The 26,179-nt window shown below is 40.2% G+C and overlaps 1 protein-coding gene across 1 annotated transcript; it reads right to left on the bottom strand.

Moving 5' to 3' along the window:
* Positions 1 to 416: 416 nt before the first annotated feature.
* Positions 417 to 19,962, bottom strand: LOC124153208 (alpha-2C adrenergic receptor-like). Its single transcript, XM_046526307.1, has 3 exons — positions 19,114 to 19,962; positions 13,484 to 13,652; positions 417 to 496 (listed from the first exon to the last, which is right to left on the bottom strand). Exons 1-3 carry the CDS (start codon positions 19,960 to 19,962, stop codon positions 417 to 419), a joined length of 1,098 nt encoding a protein of 365 aa, XP_046382263.1.
* Between the last annotated feature and the right edge of the window lie 6,217 nt (positions 19,963 to 26,179).

The raw sequence follows: 26,179 nt of genomic DNA, 5'->3' as shown, positions 1-26,179 counted from the left end.
TAAAATGTAAACAGATAGAAGAATCGAGAGGACCGCTGCGTTAAGGAAATACTCGATGAGTATCCTAAATTATAGTACTTTTGCTTCCTTACTATCTTGAAGCTTAATATTTTGAATTTTTCCGCTTTCCCCGATCCGAATCGATCACAATCATAATGTTCAGATGTAGTCTCCGCCCTTTTCGATTTCCTATCACATGAAGCAGTAAGTCGAGCCGAGTGGAGAGTGACCGTAGCGGTAGAATTAAATAACATTCAAGAATATAGAAAGATATGGCGAATATGCTGTTGGAATTGACTTTGATCTGCCATTAACAAGATTCTTATTATTTTTTTCATTGCTTCTAATCTAATCGAAACACCTGTCGGATGGACGCGTCGATCAAAATCGCCGCGCTTTTATGTCAAAGGGAGAACTCAGTCGGCGGAATCTGCACGGTCCGCGGGTTTCAGCGCCGCTGACGGGACATCGGTCCAGAGGATATCCGCCCCTGGGCCTAGCGGAGGAAAATGCAGAAGCAAACAAAAAAGGAAAAAAAAAACTGCCGAAAAAAATAGGATAGACAGAAAAACGTATTTATATCTGAACCATACGGAAGGAAGCTAGCTGACCACGACTCCGCCGTCAACGTTATATATTTCATTTTTCTCTCCTCGTTTCATATTTTCTGTGAAAACGACACACAAAGGACGAGTTGAAAGGAAAGCTGAAACGCGACTGCGAACACATGCACGACTGGGTACATGCTAACCTCCCTTACCCCACCCCTTCTACTCCCAACTGACCGGATACACGAAGCGATAACTGCGTGAACGAGAGGGCATACACATGTGAGAAAAGGCGATATTCTCCGCGTCAGTATTTTTCATTTTATAAATTTCTTTTTTTTTCAATTTCGAACCGTGACGGCGACAGAGTGTCAAGTTATTCTTGGCTTCATTGTTGACTCAAACACCGGCGGCGCACGGCGATGTCCACTTGTGGCGCCGTCACCGGACCCGAGACGTAGCTAGGCTACCGACAGTCGACAATCGCCGGCCGCAGCTGCGGCGGCACGGCTGATTTCCGTGCCCCGGACGCGGCAAGGGGCGGCAGGGGGGTTTTAGGGTGGTAGGCAGAGGTGCGTTTGAACGAGAAGGGAGTGGAAGGTCACAAGGCACAGTGTCCGTAACGCATTGATGAGCGGCAAGGGTAGGGATGCGGCCATCTCTTTTCATTTGTTTTCGCGGAAAAACCCGATGCGCCCACTGGTGTATTTGGTTGTCCGCGCCCTCGCCTCCTCGTGTTAACCCCAGTTACCCAATCACCCGACGAGGGAACTGCGCTTTCGTTTTATGATCGGCCTTATTTCCCTATTCATAAATACTGCCACCAGAATATTTGTTTGCAATACGGTGAACGGCGATGTTATTCAAGTCCGACCTGGATGTTTTGATTTGACAAACCGTGTAGGGGCTGCTTCATTCGCTGAATACATTACGTAGTCGTTTGCGATTTTAGATTCCGAGGAAAAAGGAATCGACCTTTATCTGTGACCTAAATTACAATTCTAGGATATTTACAGGAAAATAGGGTCTTTTCTTTTTATGTCTTCGAATAAATAGAAAAAATAGGCTTGCATGAAAAAAATTGTTCCTTTCCATTCAATTTTGTTTGTATTTGTCGCATCACGCTACAAAAAGCAACACCGCCTGAGGAGAAAAGCATGACGCTTTCCAACATGTTCAAAAATATTCCTACATAACAAATGAAAAGACGTAAAAAATAAAAAAAATGAAAAATGATAATATGTACATGAATTATATCATTTAATATATTGGTATCAGTGAACCAAGATTTTAAAGTTCACTGATAAAGTAGTTACAATTTAACATAACCTCTCAAGCTCCTGCTGTTCTCAAAATAATACGGCCCTCCTTAGGCGAACAGGGGTTTGAAACTGGAAGAAGAGGACCTTTATGTTCCTACGCTTCCTTTAAAATAGTTGAATGTAAGCTACTTTTAGAATTATTCTCACCTCAAAGTCTCTTTGAAACCGCTGAAGGATTATTTCAAAGTTAAAAGGATGGCTTCTCGTAATGCTAAAGGAAAGAAAAGAAAGAATTAGCTATGGACATAGACAATATGGAACAATAGGCTCCAGAGGGTTAGAATTCTAAGAGTTTTAAAACCATGATAATAGGCTCTTTTTCCTAAAAATATTGATTTGAATCTTATAATAAAGCGACATAATTGCTAACAAGTATAAAAAATGCCTGTGGGAATTTTTCGAAGCGCCTTTCCATAGTTATTTTCGTTAATTTAGGGTATTCAGCATATTCACCATATTTAACATGCTCTGGTAAATAAATCACTACGTCACATATGGAATAAGAAGAACTTCAAAAACCCCTAGTAAAAGGTTAAGTGTTACTACTCTCAAGATATGCCTTCTTAATGTTTTTTTATGTCGAAGTTTCCTTTACCTACATTGATATTTAAAACATTCTTACTGGCTCCAACAACGTCCTAAAAGCCCAGACGGCAGGACTAAAGCACGCCTAAAATCCTTAGCGGAGAAAGTTCATAAAAGTTGACATAAAAGGCACATACGTACTCCATGTAATTAGCCGTAACCCTGAGGATTAATAGGTAAGGGTGAAGGATGGCCGCGCCACCTTTGCTCTTCTGTAGTCTGCCTATCACACTCCTTACATTTGAAGCGACAGCAGCCGTAAAGCGGCGAAGAGGCAGATTAACGACTGTGAGTTGAATATGGGCGCTAATTACAGCCCGCGAGCGATATCAAGGAGAAAGAGGAAAGTGAATCCGTGATTGCAGAAGGAAGGATTCGGGACAGGAGGGATACGACGCTTCACCGGGAGAAGACTGCGAGAAGGAAGCGACCAAAGGCCTCTGGCTTCCCATGCAGTCAAAGAACATCCCCTGATGGGGATAAGGCATATAAAGGTGAGGAAACAAAAAAGGGAGCACCACAACTCGCTATATGCATTCGCTTGAAGGTCCACGACAAAAAACCTGAATTCTCGCCGTCACCTCGGCTCCGAGGTGATCGCAAAATCTCAGATTGAAATGACGCAAGGTTATTCCGACACCATCGCTACTACGTAAGTATCATGCTACAAACGCAGTTTAGATTAGTACATAATTTCAGCCGGAACGCTCTGGAACAGCGTTCAGGGAAAAGTTGGTTGGTTCTATAACTCGGCGCTGCAACGACAGTTTTGAAAATGTCTTCGCTTTTTTATAATCGGTAGAAAATTATTCTTCATTTTCATTTATATTACAAGTTTTAATAGATTAGAATTTTTTAGGGTGGATGGGGAGAATGGGCTTATATTTGAAAATGATGTGCGGGTATACGTTTTGGCATGTAAAATATTAGAAACTAAGCACTGGTTTATGTTACCCTGAATTTACCATCGTGAGAAAAAAATTCTTTGTTCCGGGAATCGCACCATGGACTTTCTAATCTTAGACTTCCTTTTGACTTTCTTAACATCTAGTACCATTAGCCTCGGTACAAATTCCATAGGAAATGAGGAACCTCATTGCAATTCATGCATTTGTTGGCTTGGTTGAAACATTACTCGCAGTCTGGGTATTTTTGCCACCACAATAAAATATAATTATCTTCATCATTACGTGAGTTACTTATTTATCTAAAAAAACGGGTGTATTATTGTTTAAATGTAGAAAGAAGAGCTGGTTTTAACAAATCTAGTGCCTTTCAACAAAGTGAGAAAATGGAGGCATCTGTAAGTGGCGGAAGTTGCGCATGCGCAGAGCTTATCTCCGGTGAGTATCCAGAGTTCATATCCCTTCTCACTTCTGAGAGAAAAAAGCACCTCTAGTCTTCCCGCAGATCTACAATCCTGGATTAAAATTGCTCTAAGTGCCTCCGAATCCGATTCAACTGTTGCTAGCCAAAACGTTCCTCATCCAAGTTGAAATCCAAGTGCACGCACTGCGTATGCCATAAACATGGAGTCATCGGACTGCGAGTCCCAGGCATCGGCAATGAGCCAAGCGAGCTTGCACCATGTGATCAGAGAGTACGCTGCTCCGGGGAATTGCGTTGAAATCCTTTCGTTGGGATTGTTTGGATTACTACTATAAAATCAAGAAATAAATGTTATTAAAGGTTCCAGAGGACACACTGAATGAGGAAAATTTTAATGAAAAAGATGCTACATGTCATCATAGCCTAGTTAACCTAACCATAAGTTAACCTAGTTTTGCCGATAATAACTTAATTTTTTAATCCTGCAATGCCACCGACGACGTGACTCATATGAGCGATGAAATCAATCCAAGCAATACAAGTATTACCAAGTAATCACTATGGATATGTTCCCAAAAAGTGTCTCGTAAAGCGGATTTCTTGTTAAGTGAAAGGTGTATATTAGGAAATATGATTTACACTTGTCATTATAGGTTGACTTTTGTAGGGGCTGATTTACATCCATGGACATCAATACAGTTGATATGGCACACCTTACGAATATTCAAGTAATTTTTGTCTTTTGCAGAGCGAATCCCTTAATGAATATATCTCGGTCAATTGAGCTCTTTGATTTTACCGCGGTTAAAAAAAGAGGTGTCATGAGAATTTAGGCATAAGTTTATTTGAGGTAAGGGAGGATGATTAGTTGAAAAAATATAAAGCAATCTTGATAACCAATCGTTTTATAGCGAAAACCGTGATAAGCGAATAAGTGTTAATTGAGGCATACCTGAATATCAAAAAGTAATGTTCCTCTCCAGCACAGCTGTCATATATCGTGTGACGGGTATATCGAAACATGAATAATTTTAATTTGAAAAGACACTGCGGGATTTCACCTCTGATGTTTTTTTTTCAATTTATGTGCATCTCTCGATGAAAATACGTATAAACGAATCTGCTACTTACTACACCCTTGCGGTCATTCCAGGATAGGGGCTTCAATAAAACCACTACCACCAACGAGCCGCTCACCAACCTTACAGGAACTCATTGGGCACTTCTCTCCGGGCCACAATATTTACTAGCCTCATTTTACAATGTCACGCCACAATCATGTGAACAAAATTTTTCTTTAAAAAACGTCAACTTGGCAAGGGCAATTCCCTGATGTACTTACGGCCATATAATTTAACTCCTACACGTTTTTCAATTTTGGCCCACATAATACTATCAGTAAACATGCTAATACATTCACCAATGAAAAAAAGTTCGTTATGCACACTCCTTTCAACATGATACGATCTTAAAGTAAACAAAATGGGTGAAACGAAACGGATTTTGCCATGAAGCGAACCTTCGTCAACCGAGCTACACATGGAAATGGGCAGGTGGTAGGACACGTCCAGCGACACCACGAGTGACGCGAAATACCCATGAAGGGCGTTGGTAAGGGAAATTCAGAAGGCCCACCGAGGTGCTTTTGCACAGAGTTCTTGCCGTAGTGTTGGGCTCCGCGCGAAGGGTGGAGGGGGGCGTAATTAATTCAAGACCACTAGCTAAGACGCGGTAATCTCTGGGCTCGGTAGTTGGGATAGCTGCGATAAATGAGCCGTGTTAAAGGAAGCGTGATAAATGAAATGCGGTTAAACGGGCCGTGGTGGACGAGATATGGGGCGCATAACCTCAGGGTTTTCTCTCTCTCTCTCGTACCCCAAAAACCTCTGGAAAGTCGTTCTGAATCTCCACAAGTGGAGAAGGAGTAACTGAGAATACAAAAGTCTGCGAGTGGTGGGCGAGTTGGAGAGAGTCAGTAAACAGATCCATCCAATAATTCATCTAGCTAACTACTTGCTAGGCAAAGCGAGGTGTTCCATCAAGCCAGCTTATCCATGATCCATTACCCCCTTCTCGTTCAAAATTTGTATTTAACACTCTATTTGATAAATAATATTAATGGAATGTTAGACAATAATGACATGGATATGTAACTTCTTGGATCAAGGAGAATAAAAATATATTGACAAATCATACAAAATAAGAGAAATTTCAAAGTTAACTGGCGTTTGTAAGGGACTAATATTACCTAAAAAATTTAAAATTGGTTGACCATTTATGTTATCCACCAATATTAAGGATTAATACTACTCGGTCAGTATTAATAAAATAATGTAATTACATGACCAATGTGAACACGTCAGTCTGACCTCAAAGTTTAAATGAACGAAAATTCAAATGCAAAAAATACGGATAAAGATGATATAAGAGTCACTAATATCTGACCATACAATCTGACCAAACAAATTTTTATATATTATGCAACAGTAAATTCAAACAATATTTGAGATAAGCGTAATTATAGCGAATTGAACTACACAAAAAATACAGGAAACTTGAATCTTCAACTGCAAAAAGAAGACGATAAAAATAATTTTTGAATTGACTATTATGGTTATCAACCCAACAAAAAATTATGATCCACAAGTAAAGAGTATCCATTATAATTTGAAGGAAGTTAAAATGTGCTATTTATGAGGCTGCATCCAAAATTATCTGCAGGATGAACCCAATTTCAGGGAAGATGGGCCAGTCCCTTTCCCTATACCACCACGCACTTCAAAGGCTTCTTTTACCATACACCCAGGATACAGATAACTTATTTAAGATCAAAAGTTTGTGGTTCCTTTAGATTCGTTGGAAAATAAAAAAAAATTACGAAAAGAATTTAACGACATTATATTTGAAATGAAATATTTTAAGCAATTTAGAGCAACACAGTCACTTTTCGAGCAGGTGGGCAGGGTGTTCAGAAAATAGGCTATCTACTCAAAAGTCTGCTCATGCACACTTCTTAGTATCATCCGAGTAAATGATCAACTTTACTCACTCCCTTCTGGGAACGTCACTGGCGAGCGGTTCCCTCCGTGACCCCCGGTCGCTGCGGGGCAAACTGTCCCGGAAAAGCGGAGCGGCGATTTCCTGCCTCCCCCTACCGAAATACATTTCAATGGCAGTCGCACGCGAAAATCAATCGCCAGAATGACTAATAAGCCCCACTCGCCTCCCTACCCCTTTCCACTCGTCTATGTCCGCGGGAGGCGACGTGGAACGCACTGCCCGTAGTGAGGGCGGGCGTGCTAAGGACCCGCACAAAAAAATTAGCAAACACAATCATTCACCTCCATTTCCGCAACCTCCCATTAGAATGACCAATTATAACAGTTAAATCCTCGACCACGTGAATACTATTCTACGACCTTGTGAAATTTAACGTTTGCCAATTGGTAAAAATGTTTAACGAATACATCCCAGTATTTTGTTTCGGATCTAACAAATCCGAAAGTAAAAAGTAAAGTTAGTGGAATATCTTATTTTCATATCAAGAGATGGATTGGTGAAAATACACATCAACCATGACATTTAAAAAATATTTCTTTGAATATGGCAAATAATCAACTAATTCACAGGAGCGATTGGAACATAGAAATTCCTGCCCAGCCAACACACGATTTATAACTTGACCATTTCCACAAATTATTATTTCATTCACAATTTTTTAAATATGTTACCATTTTAGGTACTATTATCAAAGGCCAAAGCTCTCGCGAAATTTAACGTGTGAGGGGAAATCCTGACTTTCTAAAACTATTCGGTAAAGTTACGCGTTAAGGTAAGTAGGTACTTTGTAAATACCTCACCGAACTTCCTCCAGGAATTTTGCATTCGCCCCGTGATGTACAATACCCATCGTCGGTGCGGAATTCATGCCGCTCCCAAGTAAGTGGAGAAGGGATTTGAGAGAGTACTGAAGAAAGTTTCTCCAGTTGGTTCAAGACGCCTCGAAACTCCCACGGGCACACATCTCTCTCTCTCTCTCTCATCGCTTCCAACACAAGGTGCAACCCTGTGCACCACTAACGGGTCACATTCCTCCCGGTTTGTTGCTGAACGCCACTTAAAGATACCTCTAGGTCGAACGACTGTAAATTGAAATGGGAGCGCTAGGAGGAGGGCACTGCGGTCTCGAGTAATGAACTCCAGACTTAGAATTTACCGACTATTGTGTAGAAACTTCAGATACGACGGAGCGATTTCGATTAAAGTAATCACAATGCTGACAAACAAATTGTATAAAAACTAGATAGCCCGTGCGAAAATTTCGCTCTTTCACGCTATCAGGGAATGATTATGTCAAGGAAACGGTGTAATTAGGTTTTAAATAGAGGAGAAGGTGCACCATAAAGTAATTTCTTAATACTTGTTTCCTTGATAAATTATACAAAACATATGCACACAATACAGGCAAGAGAGTTTGGTATCGAAAGGAACAATCATGACGTCTGTTACTAAATAATGGCACGCAATTTGTAAAACTTCTTTAAATACGATATTAGAAGTAACAATGCCGTCGTCGGTACATTTTTGGTTATGAGTTCCTTTAACACAAACATAAATATCACGGAAAGTGCGAACTCTAGAAAATGCTACATGAAACTGTCCAGGCAAAGAAAAGGGTTGTGGCATGTACAATCCAGCTCTCTGAAGAGTCTGACCCTGTGCTGTATTAATTGTCATTGCAAAGGCCACTTTAATCGGGAATTGTAGGTTGTGGATCAGCATTGCGATGGAAATTTTCTTTGCCACAACTTATGAGGTGGGAGACATGGAGGATTTCATGAATTCAAGTATTCCAACTGTGCGGTATCTGTTTCTTGGCACTGTACAAAATCTGAACTGAGTTATAATTTTTCCTCTCCAGACAAAAGATTTGTTACAACGTAATCGTTGATGGCATTACAATCGTCATTTTTGGGGCAGACATAGCTGTCTAGTAAAACTGGGGTACACAGAGTTCGTTGAAAGCATTGGTGATGATGTTGTCGTAATAGCAATGTTATGGAATGTTGATGGCATCAGTGGATACGTCGTCCTGTATTAGCAAGTCGCCATTGCAGAGTTTGAGTTCCCAATCCGTGAATATGATGTTGTTGTTGGCTCTCACGTTTGTTGTAAGTTTACGATGATGAACCTGAGACCACAACCGCGACTTTTTTTTAAGTCTAGAATAAAAAAAAATGTGTGGAGTCGATAAACCTCAAGCGATTAATCGAAAGTTTTATGTCACATTGTTGAGTAAATAAAAAAATTTGAGTTTGAGATCGTATTTTTTGTAAAAAGCCGGTGATTCTACGTTAAAAACGATACCTCATTTATCATTGTGGGTGCAGTAATAACGAAGCATATACGGAATGGTAGAAAAATACCTTTCTGTAATAATATATACGATGATCAGCACAATGCTGCGGCTCTTACTTAATTACAGACGAGTTTGTTTTATTTCCTCTAAGCTTTATGCCCAAATATTTTAGGATGAAAGATGAAGTGGATTAATTATACTTTAAATGTCTTTTTTATCCATTATTGCCAATAATAAGTATTTTTTACATATTTCCAACGACTGTTACTATATAATATTATTTGTACTCGCATAAGAGATATATTGGTAAATATACACTTAAAACATTACTTCTTCAAGGTATTGGACGCATTCAACGATATGAAGAGGACAGTCACCTTTTGAAATTTTATTTGGCGTCGGGAGATGTCACGGAATATTTTAAGGCATCGTTTTTGACAAGGGCACGTTTATACGGCTAAAATTAAGCCAACTACACTCTAAAAACGACGTTTTCTAAGAGAATACGACATTAGTATTGAAGATATGATTGCAGGAAGACCTTAAAGGTTCTTCATCAGGTAGCAGTGACGTTACTCACTGACGATCTGAGATTACAAATTCAGTATTTTCAAATGGTATCGCAAACTATATCACGAGGTGAATTATGAACTTGAAGATGTTCATAATTCAAAAATTCAAAAATTCAATTTTAGTATTTAGAAGATGATAATAGACCAAGAGACCCAATGAAAGAAAGAAATCAGCCTAGAATATATGAGCGTATGAATTACGGCATGAAAGTAAAAAAGTTTGAGATAATATTCCAGGACTAGGATTCTATGCTCGCCCATTACGTATCACGATTCCAAATTAAGCATAAAGCAGTGATTTTGATCTCCTAGCCAACCAAAAACAAAATTTTGAAATATTTTAATAGAAATATGTAATTATTTTTTAGTCTTGCCCAACCCCTAGCTAGATATTTTTACTTTTATAACTAAAATTTATAATATAAATTGTTCTTTAAGTAAGATTTCACGTACTGATGCAAGGATATGTAAGAGCAAACCGGGGAACAGACGTCTCAAACGCATATGCTGGCTTCTAGTGAGCTACGAAAAGTTCAATGGACGTTTTTGCCGAGTCTTAATTTTTTTGTGTTCATTGCCCAAATGGTTATAGCCGTTGATCTCCACGGCACCCAAGGATAGGAAAAGGGACGCAAGCGTTTTCGCGAGAGGCGGAGGCAATTACGCCAGCCGAGCACATGCCAGGTGAGCTAGGTGAGCTGGAGCGGTTAAATTGCCCGTGGGGGGCAACTATAAGTTACGAAGGGTGCTCGTTAATCTCGAGGATAAGAATGCTTGAATGAGAAATAGTGCCCTAGGTCTTTTCCAGTAGGGAATTCTGTTGCACCCTGTTATCTTTTTTCTTTTCTCGTAGAATTTTGATTGTCATAACGGGTAGGGATGTGCAAGTAGCACTTTTTGATCTCGAGTCGAGTATCGAATCGAGTTTAAAACTACTCGCAAGTATCGAGTCGAGTATGGCAATAGGGTGGTTTCATATAATTTTTTTATTGCCTAAATCGAAAGATTATTACTCCTGGAGTACGTATTTCACGCTTTCAGATTTTTAAATGACGATATCTATTTTCCGCGATTAAATGAAAATTGAAAATTTTCAAGCGCGCGAAAACGCGACGCATAAGTATGAATGCCGGGAAATCTCTCCGGTTGACGTATTTCTGGTTCCCGCTGCCGCCCTGTGAGGTGACCTTGAGGCGAGTTGAGCGCTGATACGACGCAGGCTGCTAGGGGGTAGCTGAGTACCCTTCTGGCTGGTAGCGCTTGTCTTAAATAAGGATTATTAATACCTTATCAAATGAAGAAAACTTTCCGACCTTAGCCAGTTTTAATAAGTGATTATTAAGACATGTTTCCCTGAGCTCTGCGCCTCATTCATGCATTGGTAACCTCAGACGATGTATAACTCCTATCTTCTGGTATAGAAACTAGGTCCCTGTGACGTCACGTGGAGTGGCATCGCATGGGCGCCAATCTGGCCCTTTTTAAATGAGGATAAAAATGGACCATTGCCATTCATCTAATCCGGTATTTCTAAAACGAAAAAATTTGTATATTATGAATACAGTAATGGTGTGTTACGAATCGCAATCGATGCCTTTCGTTTCCTTTGATGAAGGAAACTACCCTATTCCTGCATCAGGCAATGCATCAATGTATGCTCCCGCATATTCTCATTTTTCCAATCCCCGTGCTGATTTTCTATCCTGAATTCTTAGCTTTATGTCCATCGTAAAGATTGTGAGGGACATTGATGGTTATTGCGTCATGATTAGGAAATGAATTAAAATTATGTCTCTTAAAAAGTTCCATAAGCATCATTGAAATGAATTAACCTCTAATACTACGTCGCCAATGCAATTATTACATGCAACCAAACTGCTAGGGGTGGCACTGAGTAAAGGCATTTGCATAATTGTAATATAGATAAATACGTAAATGAATCAAGTAAATTTTCATCCTTTCAAATTTTAATGCAAAAAAACCAATCGATCTACATGCTCAGGCCGCAGGTTTTGACGTATTCATGCTATAATATTACTGCCGGCAGAAAAATGTCTTTCGCCACACACTTGTGCGGCTGGACAAGTACTCTCTTGCCAAAATTGCAAGATTTTGGATTTTTTAAATTAAAAATCATATCAACTGCGATCATTTTATAGTGACACTCAGGCCAAGACATTATAATGACTTTATAAACGATATAATTATATGAGTTCCAGTCCTTTCGGCCGATTTCTGCGTTTTCTAGCCTCGACAACACAGTAACCGAAACTACTCGACTCGACATTCATAATACTACTCGAACTACTCTAGCCGAGTAAGTACCAACTACTCGACTCGACTCGGATTTTCGAGTGCTGGAACATCCCTAATAACGGGTGGTAATGCTACATCAATATGGAAGATATAATTTTCAGAGGACCGTCAGTGTTCTCCGTCATGCAGCAGTGATGCTATTCACCGATAATTTGTAATTACAAATTAAATGTTTTAAAATAGTATTGAAACTCATCAAGCAATGGATTTCCGATTGGATGCAAACTAAAATGAAAATATGCATCGGTAACTGCATCACTTGTTGGCAAGTTTATACTGGTGATGCATTTCGCTCCGAAAAGGAGATGAAAAAACGGATAAAGGCATGCTGATTGAAAAATAAAACCAAAAATCTTATATTGCGACTCAAAGAAATGATCGAACAACCTAAATATCAAAATATTTGAAGTAATAAAGGTGATACTTTAAACCATTAAACACATAAATTGCACAATAAATTATTCAACCGCAGGTTGATTTGGTTAGGTGAGGTAAGAGCTCACCCCGAACTCAGCAACTGGCGTACGAATTTATTCTTTCAAATAGGGGACAAGTAACTTTCCATGGAACAACTCGCACTTTGAGAATTTTGACTGAGGGTGTCCGAGGGTATGTTACGGCATTTGTACCCGATACCCCTCGATAAAAAGCTTCGTGCTCTACTAATTAGGATACTCGTTATGATAGAGGCCAAATTATTTAGCTCTGACGGCTATACACCTATCTTTAAAGTCCTGTAGATACCTTTTTCATTTGTATTGTTACATGAAATACAAGATGGTTGTAAAACTGTTGAGACACCGCATGCTCATATTAATAATCCAGTAGAAGTAAATAAATTCGTACAGGAAACAGAATTGAAACCAACTAATGAGGACCTAATTTTTAGTGAGTGATTAGCACATTTCACGGCAAGGAGAATAGTATTATTTTGTAATTCTCGGAAAAAACGTATTGAAATAAAGGATAAATGGACAGACCTTCAAATATTGAAAATGAATATTAAATTTGATGTAAAAATAGAAGAATAAGATACACGCTGATATTACGCATTAAATTATTAACTTTCCGAAGGTAGAAGAACTGTATTGGTCAATTAAAACGAAGGAAGTTCAAACAATAATCCTACAAAAAATGTGAATTTATTAGTTAAATCACTCGCATGTATCTACCCCTTTTTCCACTTGTAGAGTCACTGATGCGCTGCCTTTAGGACAGAGTTGGAGGTACCGGAGGCGTACAACTGTAAAAATTTCGCTTGCAGGATAGAGAGACGAAGTGGGCAGTAAAATATTATCGAACGGAGGGGGAGTGATAACTGGATTTTAATCGGTCGATGGATGTTCCGCTCCAGCTCGCTAGATGTCCTTGCCGAGCCGCCAAACTACACACACGTCTCCTGCGGGAAGCATCACGCTCTCTCTCTCTCTCCCTCTCTACATTTACGCCTACTTTCTCGGCTATGACCCACATTCGCGCTCCCTTTATCCATTGCTCCTGTTCCCACACTCGTCAAGGCTGCGTTGTAGTCCGAAAATTTGTTTTTGGCAGCAAATGGGAATGGACGGGTCCTTCCAGAGGCAGCCAGCAGAGCGAGAGGGGACAAAGACAAGTATAAATTCTGACGAGAAAAGAATAAAACATGTATTACGATAAGGAATAGCCAATAGAAGTTAAAATTTTAGAAATGAAGAGATATCGAAGCGAGAATATATAAGCAAGAAGCGAACAATTAACCTTTACGAGTAAATATTAAAAAGGTGGTAGTGAAGGGACTGCCGAAGAGAAGTGAAACTTTTCTGGTAAAGTTTTCTATCTCTTTGTGCATTTTAGTTACCTACCCTTTCTGTGCTAAGTCCTCAATCGCACCCTTTTCAACGCATTAATATTTGCAGATATACCTGGTTTAATGAATACATACTTATTTTAATTGTGTTCAGCGACTTTTTCTATTACTTTACTATTTTACTTCATTCGAAAAGTGCTCGAAACACGCAAAGAAGTTTTCGCTTCAAAAAACCGTAAGCAATAAATCGCGTTGAACAGGGGAAGAAAAAATGTGAAGGTTTTGGGCCGCATTGGGCGTGTCCTTCGCCATGTAACTCCCAAAAACCTAACTGTCCCTGGGCTTGCAATGGTCGCTTGTTTTTTACTTCCACGCCCTCACCCTCGTAACAATGGCAACCAAAACCCTCTTGTCACACCAGGAGAGGGCTACGTTCCATGAATTCGACCCCATGGCCGACACACACCAAGCCGGTTATTCCAGCATCCATGCCAAGAAGATATACGAGGTGTCATACATACGTATCAGCTGTCTAAGGGGCACATATACCAATTGAATGAAATTTAAAATGGATATCTAAATGTTTTTGTTATTACAGGCAAACTGATATTTACAATAAATAGCCATTTATTGCTCCATTGGTTTCGTAAAGAATGAAATGCAGCTTCGATGTTTTAGGGTAAAATTGGATTTATATCTCCAAACCTTTTTTGGCATGAGTTGAATTGAATGGTGGCTGTTAAATTACATTATAAAAATAGATTCCTAATTTTGCCAAAAAAAATGATGTGAAGATAGATTTGCAATTCAGATATGACATCAAATAGCAGTTTATCAATGGCTTGATCATACAAAAAACTAGTACCTTTCTGAACGATTGCAGAAAAATGGATTAGAGGGAATCAAGTCGACTAAAAATACAGTCCAAAACGAACCAAGGGCATGATCCCGTAAGCATTTATTATTAATTTAGCCTTACAAAAACTGAGGTTCTACTCACTAATGCTTCAAAATTTTCTCGCCTCTGAAATTTAATTTTTATGATAAGACCGTAAACCATTCCCAAGAAAGAGTTTCTGAAGATTGAATGAAATAAAAATAATCGAGAATAAATCATTTAATAAACAATTTTGCAAAGAAAATGGGTAAACATGATAGATTTTTTTCACTTCCTTTAGCTACTGCTGTGAAAATACTAAGGGTAAAAGAAATTGATTCTATCCACGTTTATTAAAAATGTAAATGATACATATTCTCCTGATTCAACCTCTCAATCCAACAATATGTCTCGAGGGAAACAGGGGTCGCGACGAATTAAGAAACTTCACTTAAGCCGATTAGTTCAGCTGTCGTCCTCCGCGCTAAAGATAGAACCGCGCACACGATTAACCAGACCAAGCCCTCGTCTTCTCTTAATATTGACAATCTGCCCTTCTCCCGAAGTCTTTTTATTCGCTAATCCCTTCCATTTGCCGTGTTTACAATTACTTTAAGCAAAAACAAAGTCAATGCGACAGCTTTGACAGGCTGAACCTAAAAACCTTTCTCAGAATCCTCCTACTACCGCCTTACTCAGTCATTTTTAGGCCCTCTACTCTCTATTGAAGAATATACTCAGCTGGCGTAGGTATAAGGAAGAGTAGAGGGGCTACAGAATTTTAAAGAGAGTAAAACCGAATGATCTTTGTACTAATGCACCCAGCTGAGATGTGTGTGTAAATATTATTTTTCAAAAAGAGGGTTAACGGTCGAGTGACAAGAGGCATTACACAAGCTTACGTTGATTACTCACTCAAAAATATCAATAGAAGAGGTAAAAGGCGCAAATGAATGTTACGAATATGAATTTCAACAACTCATTCATGTTTTAAGTATTAACTCGATATTGACTGCCAATGAACAAATAATTTTACTGCAAAATATCCTTGTATACTGGAGAAAAAATGCATATATTTATGACCTATGAATTTTTAATTTTGCATTGGCGTTCTTTATTAAATATAAGTCAATAAATATGTAAAAATATTTACATTCATCCCGAAATGTTTCATCTCTCGGATATTTAAAACCAAAAATTTGTTTTCCATTTTCTCTAAGCTCCTAATATTTCACATAGTAACCTGATATTTAACAGCTATGATTCATAATAATTTTGTATGAATAATACAAAAGATATGAAATTTTTTGAATGACTTGGTAACTAATTTTATGTGCCCATATATGCATGTCTAATATCCAGTTTATAGCATAATTAACATCTTATATTGCATCTTAATTACTATCCGTCTAATCAATTTTCATCTTTTTGTGGTTTTTTCACGGTGTGGTTTCATGGCGATGATGAAACTTCTCTTTTGGTAGTGAAGTAGATTTGAGTAGAGATAATTGCTGGTAAACGATGGAGGCGTAAAAATATACAGAAGCATTATCAGAGAAGAAATGAAAGCAGTTACCACCCTGTTTATTAGTGAGCATCAAAAGGAATTACCCCTACGAGGCCGGGCAGCACAATGGAAGCATGATTATAACTGCTCAATTGAAACAATACCTACAAGTGAGAATATGATTTTCAAATATCTATTTCATGGAGGTGAAATCAGGATAGATGAAATATTTTCGCCCATAATGTGCTATTTCTAAGCAATCACCCTTATAACTACCTAAAAATAGAAAAATATATGATACCATTGTATTAACAAAGTACTTAAGTTATCAGAGCTTAGGGTCACCTGATTAAATGGAAAATTTTATACTATGAATAAAGAGGAAATCCGCTTTATTTTTTTCAGGTCAAGGGTCTGAAATAAAGCCATCACCATGCGAACCAAGGTGAATAGCGGTTTATTGCATAAATGTGTATGTTCCTGATGTGAAGCCTGAGACATTTTCGGGAAAGGATTAAGATTTTTTCTCTACATTTAGATATTTCTCATGCATGCAAGAGTGGAAGTCACAACCAAGGAGGCCCCATAGAGGAGGCCCAAGTCCGCACCGTAGAATATTCATTTATGTAGCCCCATAGGATGAATGTTAATCGATTTAAAAATATTATTAACAGCGTAGCAATGGCATGGCGATTTGTATATTTACAATATTTTAAATAAAATATTTTAATCACTAAGAACAGCATTGAAAAAAATATGAATTATATAGATCGCACTATCATTAATGTCAATTTTGGTTAACAACCCTATATATATCTAATTCCTCTCTATTGGGATCACTCTGCCCATTAGCGACGCAAGTGGTGGCATTTTGAAATTAATTTAAGGACGGTTTGGGTGGCAACACAGCTAAGTACCAACCGGAGAGTCCTCTATTTTAATACTCATGGTCACCATCTTCAGCGATGTCAAGACGACAATTTGATGTTATAATAAATGTTATTTGACGAAGCCCTTTCAAATAGTGTCAGGCTATTTTACGTGAGCTCTTTCATTCCTGTCAAACACTGCAATTGATCGTGGAAGTAGGAATCTTCAGTCACATCCCTTTTTACCCAGCGAGCAAGCGTAAGAGGATACCTTTACGGGGCATTGGAACATCAATCAGGCGTGAATGGAAAGGCAAAAAATTATGTTTAAATGGTTAAAACTTTCTCATGATACTTAATATTTTCAGATAAAATATAATTACACTGATTTCGGAGTTACTCTCACGCAATGCTCTATAAATCGAAATTTCACACCGGGAAAGCCTATGCCCCTTGGATTAAAAAAAATCTCAAAATTTAATTCCTGATGGCGTAGTGCTGTGGGTTATACTGACAGTGGTCAAATGAAGCTAAACTTCTGAGATACCTAATGTATACCTACTATAGATACACATAAATAGAAACTGATTCGGTTTGCCATGAAGCATACAAGTACAAAGTGACAACAGAGTAATTATTTCCAAAGAAATAAAAGTAGCGACTAACAGTACTGTTCCTCTCGTGTATATTGTGAGAAAATTGCTTGAAAATGGTCCAAAAATGTAAAAAGCAGTAGGTTTTGACCAATAAGTTACTGAAGAGACAAAATATTTATTTATAATGATAGAAAAAGCCTGTCAAACTTGCACTTGAAATGATCAATACGCTCTGTCAGTAAAACCAAAGGAACTACGAATGAAAACTATTCATTTTTTGCCAATATATTTTATTTATACAAAGTTTAAATGGAAGCAAAATACCAATTTACATATTTTTCGTGATTTATCCCTCGATAACTATATGTAGATTAGATCTTGGTACTTTATATAAACTAAGCATTTCAAGATGAATGATTAAAAGGATTGAAACACCCAAGTAATACGCTACATCCCTGAAGCAGCCTGAACAAACATCTGCATATCTATAGTGCCTTGGTTTGAAGAAAGGCAATCAAAACCAAAAAATTAATTGGAGGCTAGGTGTGGAAGAGACTGTCTAGGCATACCTAATCCTCCGCATAAAAAGGTGCTCCCTTCCTTAAGATATTCACGGGAGATCTTTGATTATGATGCCTCAAGTGAAATTGCGCAATGGATATGTTAGAATAGGTTTTCTGCATTATTGGAGTTAAAACTATGGCATGTTCACGGCCCTATGGAGCGAATCAATACCCTTATTCCATTGTTTAAATGTGGAAAAGTTAGGAAAATCTTTCGATGAAATCTTAAAATTGAAGTCTAATACATCCAATAGTCACCATTCTTACCAGAGATAAGCCCAGAATAATGAAATAATGCGCTAACTATGAATTAAAATACGTATCTCTCTTGAGAATGTAAAAATCTCTATTTACACTTGCTTTATTTTATTCATAAGTTTTAGCTACCTCAAAACAATTTCTATTAACAGCTAAAAAGTAGGAAACTCTGCAACACCCTTTTTCAGGTACTTAATAATGGAAAACATTTAAGGGTAAAAACTCTTAATTCCTGCGAAGCAAAGGACCTTAATTATGAGAAAAATGAATGAATATACAAATGTAGACAGGTTTCATCACATGAAATCCGTTCTGGAATTGATACATATCACAAATTTCCCTTTTAAAAATTTGTTTTTAGATATTTACCTCACAAATTGTGAACTACGGTCACTAATAAACTAGTTAATAGTGAAATTTTCACTATCTATCGTTTAATCGATGAATAAACCATTTAAAAATACGATGTGGCACGTATAATACGTTAGCTCAGGAGACCCATTGACCTTCAACAGCAGGAAAGCAATAGATCTCTTCCATATTTACCTCCCTCGACAGTACTTAAAAATCCGCGTCTGGAAACAATGCAAATGATACTAGGGAATAGATAAGCAAGAATGACTCACCTGGCACTTAGGGTACTGCTCCTTCTCGGGTCGGTTCACCTTCCATCCGAGGAGCGGCGGTATGCAGATGAGCCCGCTCATCACCCACACCACGGCGATCATGATGGCCGCCCGCAGCGGCGTCCGCCTCTTCAGGTAGTCCACGGCCTGCGTGATGGACCAGTAGCGGTCGAGCGAGATGAGGCACAGGTTCATGATGGACGCGGTGCACAGCAGCACGTCCGCTGCGGAGTGGATATCACACCACCACGCGCCAAATATCCAGTAGCCCATGAGCTCGTTGGCAAGCGAGAAGGGCATTATCACGAGACCGAGGAAGAAGTCTGCGACGGCCAGCGACGCGATGAACCAGTTCTGGATGTTCTTGAGCGCCTTCTCCGTCGCTATGGCAATGATGACGAGCATGTTGCCCACCACGACCACGATCATGAGCATGGTGACAACGATGGAGGCGAGGATTATGTGGGGAAGCGAGTAGCCGCTGGGGTAGTACCCCACACCGTCCGTCCCGTTCCCACCCCGCAGGATTATGAACGTCTCGTTGGCGTCGTAGTCGAACGGGTAGCCATTCTCGAAGCCACCCCAAGTCGTGTTGTCCTCGCCGTCGAACGTCGATCCGTTGGCGGAGACCCCGAAGGCCGCTGCCGCCGCCGCGGCTGAGGCAGCCGCGGCGGCGGCGGACGAGGGCCCCAAGAGGCCCCCGCTTCCGCTGGCGTTGGCGTAGTCGGGGGCGGAAGGCGGGGGGCTGTCCACCAGCAGCACGTAGTTGTCGTCGTCGAACTTGAAGAGGAGGTCGGAGGTTGCGTTAACCCCCGCACCACTCTCCTCCTCGAACGGGAAAAACTCCATCGCGGCCTTTCTAACTCACGCGTTCCACTAAATCGTTTGAAACTCTCTTACCGCACACACGCTTAATATTCTTTCAAAATACCCACGCACTCTGATACTTTACTCTCCTAAAGGTACTCTGTTTTTCTTTAACAATTTATATATAATTTATAAAAACGCAACGAAAACTCAATTCGGATACGAAAATTTTATTATTGGTCTTTGATTTTCTTTCCCCTTATCGCTGCTATTCCAACTGGTTGTGCACACTTTTTCACAGGCAGACACTTTCAAACACACTCAAACACACATCACTAATGCACAGATTCAACTCTGATCCCTTGAAAGTCGAAATTATTTCCAGTTTCCTTGAACGCGTCCACCCTCAAGTATATTTTACTCGACCCTCTTTGTTATAAGGCGTTTGGCTCTCCTTAAGAAAAATCAAAGAGACCCACAAATGATCGCTTCTATTTCTCTTCTATCAAGAAAACGTAATGAGACACAGAAAAAATACCAAGTCTCAATTATAATTTCAGCAATGAACCGGGTGTAAATTCGCAATCATATAACTTTGAGCTCTTTCGCGGGCAAGAACGTTACGTGCTCCTACCCGAGAAGTGAATTTGATTTTTATCGCGGCCGAAGAGGCGCCGCTTGTCGCAAAGAATGCCTCGGGAGTTAAAAAGGCAGTCGACCACAAAGGAAAACTTCTCTATGCATAAAAATATAACCTAGAAAAGAAGATTTCGTCACAACGACGCTCGTGCTGTTTGACCCGATGCTCTTCGCACGAGATACCCGATTGTCCGCTGGCTATTGCCTCTTTTCACGAGATAAAGAATATATTACTATTATTTGTGTATATATGCGTTTATATATGTATAAAGAATTCTTTTTTTATAACCTACAAAGCGGAGGAACTTCGTACTCTCTCACTCTCTTTTTTTTGTTCTCCGTTTCTTTCTGTTGAAAATATTAATACAGCATTTCTCAACGTCAAGAGAAATGGTTTAAAGCGTACTGTCAAGAGTCAAAAGGTCCGCTATTCCCTTGCACCTGCTTTTTATTTTTTGGTGTTCAACAGCTCTATACACACCCACAGGGAGTATTTCCACCCTCACTAAGTCCAGATTCCCTTACGTCAGTCTATATCCTCCTACTGAGGACTCGTCCAATGGCCTAAGAAGGAGTCCTTCTTTTCTCAAATGTAAAGAGGGAGCACAGGCACAGTCTCATGAGACTCGCTATCACGACCCGACTGGGCGCAGAGGCGGTCTTCGGCTCTCGGACCCCGGTGGCGACGGCGGTCCTCCGGAGTTCTTCCGGAGGCCGCTCTGCTCCGGCCGCCTCCCCCGGCGTCTTCTCCTCTTCCGGCGGCCTCGCCTACGGCGCCTCGTCGCGCGGTGCGGCTCTCCGCTGCTGCAGTCGTCCACGGGCGCGGCTGCGGCTCCAAGGGACATCACTCCGCGGCGCGCCTCCCCGGCCGCACCCCGAGCGCCGCTCCTCCGTGGCCCCAACGGCTCCCACCGCCCTCCAGAGGCCTCGGCGGGGCTCCACGCCTGCGGCCGTACCTGCCACTCCCGCCCCGGATAACAGAGCCTCCCCACTCACTCGCTAGTTCCGTGTGGTTGCGTCGACGCTCGATCACCAACTGACCTAATATCGTCTCGCGAATGTCTCACCTCCCCCGAACGTAGCACAAGCCAAGAGAACAGGAAGTATGTTTGATCCTGCAAGGTGGAATGGGAGGGGTATGAGCGCACGAATAAAACTGATCGTCACAGGGCTCGCAGCAATTATAAAGAACCCCAGGCGTGGAATCCTTAAGTTTGGAAGGTGGATTTGACCGAAACCAAAGAATTCCTCTGGAAATGCAATGAGGAAAACTCTTAGGCAGACTGACCTTGAAACATGCACTAGACCTTATGCACTGTGTTACTTTCTCCCAGGCGAGACAAAAATTCGTTTCACCGCTTCTCGATTTTCACACTCGCGGAAAAGAAGTATGGCATCGAAAACAGACTCGTAATGGGAAAAAGCAATTAAAACGGCGGGACGAAAGTTTTTTTTTTCAAATCCTCAGCGAGCGTAAGAATAAAAATCTTTCGCATCTAATTCCCCGAATATATATCCTTTAGAAACGATCTCCCATCCGAATTTTTTTCTCCGGTGGAGTCTTTTACCCCATCCGATGGGCTGGATCGTGTGGGGAGGAGGTAAAAGTCTTTTAATCCCTCAGCCCCCGGGGGCCCTCCGCCCCCCGACGATATTGTCCTACGCCTCCGCCTCCAGGCGCCGACACCACGCCGAGTGAAATAAGCGCCCGCTCCCCACTCCTTCGCCTCAGCCACAGGTGCAGCACTAGGGTGCAGGGGCAGTCCTTCTGCACCCGGCGAGATAGGGCGCGGAGCGGTCAGGGCTAGCGCTTTGTCAGCCGAGGGACAGCGAGAGAGAGATATGAGACTTCCCCCCCTCTCTCCGATCCTACTTCCACTCCCACCCCTGACCCCTAGCTGTTGCACCCGCTCAAGAAATACGCCGAGGAACTTTTTGCCTCTTTTTAAAAACAAAAAGGAAAGAGAATGATGAGGACGATGAGAATGGTTTCAGGTTGATGTTCAAGTGAGTCCTGAGGCGATTTAATTTTTCTTGCACCTGCTTCGGGAGAAATGTCGTTTCCTCTCCACCCTTTGCGGCCGCGTATTGTCTCAACTATTCAGTGCACGCCAGGAAAACAATACCTCCCTTCCTGAATGATAATGAAATAAATGGGCTCCTTGTTAGATGAAAATCTTCCACTCGCAAAACACTATGAACGGAGGGTTTATTTACTCGCACCCACTCAAATGAGAGGGAAAATTGGAAAAAATATCTAAAGCACTTGTCCTGGATGCTTAGCCACCTATAAAATTAAATATACACTATTCCTTCCTCGCTTGTACGAATTTTGCAGTCGTATCAAGATTTTACACCGAATACTAAAGACTGTTTTTCAATGGTGCACAGACTGACGATGTTCAAATTACCACCTAAAAATCCACTCGTATAATTTTCAACGAAAAGTTCTTCAGGAGGGTTCTTCTGGGCAAGAACTGCACAGCCTATTGCGGAAATACCGTAGAATTCACTTCAAAAACACAGTCTTGAACGATGATTTAAAGGTCAAACCACTTTTCGTTTTAGAAGCACACCTTTAGAACAGGTGTAAATAGGACAAGGTTTAGGGGATATAACGGAAGTAGCGAAAGAAAAATTTCTCCGTAAGATTAAAAACAAGAGCAAGCTAAAAAGTTTATTATCAGAGCCTAATATATATGACCTTGAAAATTTTGATTACATATGTGTATTAGTACTTCGTTTCAGATGCTTTGCTATCTCTTGGAATGAGGGCAGAAAGAAAGAAGCCGTAATAGCAAAACCACTCGCTTCAAGTTATATTATCCGATTGAATCGGGTGATATCTAATACTCTAATATTGGGAAGATGAAGAAGGAAGATAACTATAAACTCCCGGCAAATCGAACGCAGAGGGTGCGAAGTCGGAATGGAGAGAAGTGTATAACCGATCTAAATCTGGGTTCGCGGTCAAGGTCCCGAAGCCGCTGGCAGGATTATGCTCGGGTCATTTATCCGCTGACCTCGCAAGGTGCGGCGAAGGACAAGCAAACAACACCCAAAGGTGGTGTGACCTTGAGGGCTTAGACACCGGCTGCGATGCACGAAGTTAATAACAATTCGTACCTCTGCGTTCCCAATGTCATGGATGGAGAGATGGTGTGTTTTAATTTGCTTGGACAAAAAATAATAAACTTAGTTATTATTAAATATAAAAATAGTAAACTAAGTTAGGCTACAGTCGGCACTTGTCCTGGTGAAATTAAGTGAGTTGAAGCGAGTATTAACTTATCGATAGACTAAGACTCAAAGTCATAAAAGACATTTCAAGCACGCTCGCAGAGAGTATGTACCGGGACTGATTGAGGAATTTGGTTAGTTTTATTAACGTTTCGGAAAAACCACCCAAAATTCCTCAACAAAATACTTATTTTCTTTGGTTATACGTGTTAAACTGAGAGGCAAAGGATTTTTTACTAACTGATTCCCAAAAGAACTTGTAGTGAAAGAAATTGTTTATGAATTTGGTTACATCATCAGTCACTGGACAGGGGAGTTAAACAAGTCGATCGGAAACAGATATTACTCTTTCAGGCAAGCAGCGAAGTAGAAACGAGAGAGGCAAGGGTATGAGCAAGGTAAGGTATTTATCAAAACAGGGTTTTATGGATGTCTTATTCAAGAATGCTCAGTTAAGTGAGATTTATGATGTGGAAAGGGCAGAACCACTTCTAATGGCAATGGCGGAGGAAAATGAGCCGCTATAACGATTGTTTACACGCTCTCCGCGCGCTTACTTCCTCGTGCCTTGGATCCTATTGTTTGAGGGCAACGCAAGTAACACAACCTTCTTTTCACTCCCAGTTGCGGAGATTTCTGGGCCGATATTGGATAGCCGCGACGTCCTCCACGCTACCCTCTGAGAACTCCCCTCTCCACCGCCCGTATTTCATCTATCTCCAGACTCTCCCGGCGTCTGCTCTTTCTCATTCGCGCTGGAAACGAGACGAAAGTTCCAAATGGAGGAACAGGAAAAACTGTTGCCAATATAAACGAGTTTTGAAGTAATATTCCACGACGGTTTCTTCCCTCTACACTCGCTAGGATGTGAATGGAACGGGGAAGGAAGTCGGAGACTTGTGGCGTGGCGTGTGGTAGTTGCCGTACGGGATGGCAGTAGAATTGGAAATATGGTTTTCTTTTATTTTGAATCCTTCTCTCAATGAAAGTTCTCGAGAATGAAGGATTTCACGACGGAGTCGGTGAATCCGAACAAAAGAATCTAGTTTTCGTTCCTTCCACGCCTTTGTTCCCTTCGGGTCGGCTGAGCTTCGCCGTTTCTTTTATCGCCACCTCAAAAGTTCCTTAAAAATCCTGCATGTTTTCTACCCGTCTCACAGATGGCGGATGGTTGGGCAAATCGTTACATACACTCTAAAATTGCCACCAAGAGATATTTGTCTTAAAGGTCCAATTTTTGAGTTCTTATTCTCTTATAATATAAATATCATCAGAATACTTTGGGCTTGGAGAGCGTAATTTATTATTTGAGGAAATAACGTTTTTTGCGGGGCTACGAGAAGCAAAATTAATAACTCTGTAATTCTATGTAAAAAAATGGTTGATAATGGCAGAGAAAATCAACTTTTGAGCTCCTGCGAAAGAATGTACGAGAGCCTTTAGAAGTAACTCTGAGAAAACACGAATATATGTCCATCTCAGATTTACAAATTTTCATCACAATTGATCAATTCATCAATAGTTTTTAATAATATCCTTGGAAAATTGAATGGTAGAGGACAAGGAATATTTTCTTGAATTTTAGTCTAATTTTATTTTTTTTCTGGCCTAAACCTGGCCTTCTACAGCGTTCTAAAATCTCTTATAACTTTATTTTATCTTCAAAGTAATGATTGGTACCCGTAAAATTTGGCTGCTGAAACTTTATTACCAATTAGTGAGTTAATCTAAGCACTGCATATCAACTGCAAATGGAACACACTGGAGTAAAGTGAAAATTAAAACTTTGGAACAGGGGTCTGCTATTTTATTACGTGGTTAGGATCAACAGGAGGAAGCAGATTTGTGCCTGAGATAAGACTTGCGATAAGAAGTGCGACAAAAAATATGCCTTTCTTCCAATGTTATCATCCCCTTACCCTCAAAATTAGAAATACAACAGTAGACTAACTGGGATACATAATTCTCGTTGTACAAATCGCTCCTCTTAATTTCAAGATAGGCGCGCTCTTTTTTCCAAGATTTTCATCCTTTTGAAGTAATTTTATATATTTTTAACCAAAGGGCACCTGCGTCGAATCATTCACTTTTTTGGTCCTTCAAATGCTCGGTTTGAAAGACCTGAAAGGATTCGATTCGAATCTAGCAGCGTCCTAAGTTTAAAAAACTAATGAGATGTACCCGTTTTGCCCGAGAGAAACCTCAATTCAGAGACCACGATAATGTTGCGAAACAGAACGATAAAACTTTTAATAATTCATTTATTTTATTTGATTAAATATTTTGAAAAATTCCATCCTTTTCTTCATTCTTTTTAGGCGCTTGCTTTATATTACAGAGCCAAATGGCAGAGTAATGGGGTGTTTAACTCTCAGATCAA

This window comes from Ischnura elegans, chromosome 2 (genome assembly GCF_921293095.1).
Source record: "Ischnura elegans chromosome 2, ioIscEleg1.1, whole genome shotgun sequence".
Classification (NCBI taxonomy): domain Eukaryota; kingdom Metazoa; phylum Arthropoda; class Insecta; order Odonata; family Coenagrionidae; genus Ischnura; species Ischnura elegans.
This window is presented reverse-complemented; position numbering and strand designations above follow the sequence as displayed.

Coding starts and splice junctions, on each gene's coding strand:
- LOC124153208 (XM_046526307.1), bottom strand. CDS start 19,962: ATGGAGTTTTTCCCGTTCGAGGAGGAGAGTGGTGCGGGGGTTAACGCA. Junction 13,653..19,113: donor AGCAGTACCCTAAGTGCCAG/GTGAGTCATTCT, acceptor TTTTCTCGTCAG/AATTTATACTTGTCTTTGTC. Junction 497..13,483: donor TGTGGGTCATAGCCGAGAAA/GTAGGCGTAAAT, acceptor TTCCTCCGCTAG/GCCCAGGGGCGGATATCCTC.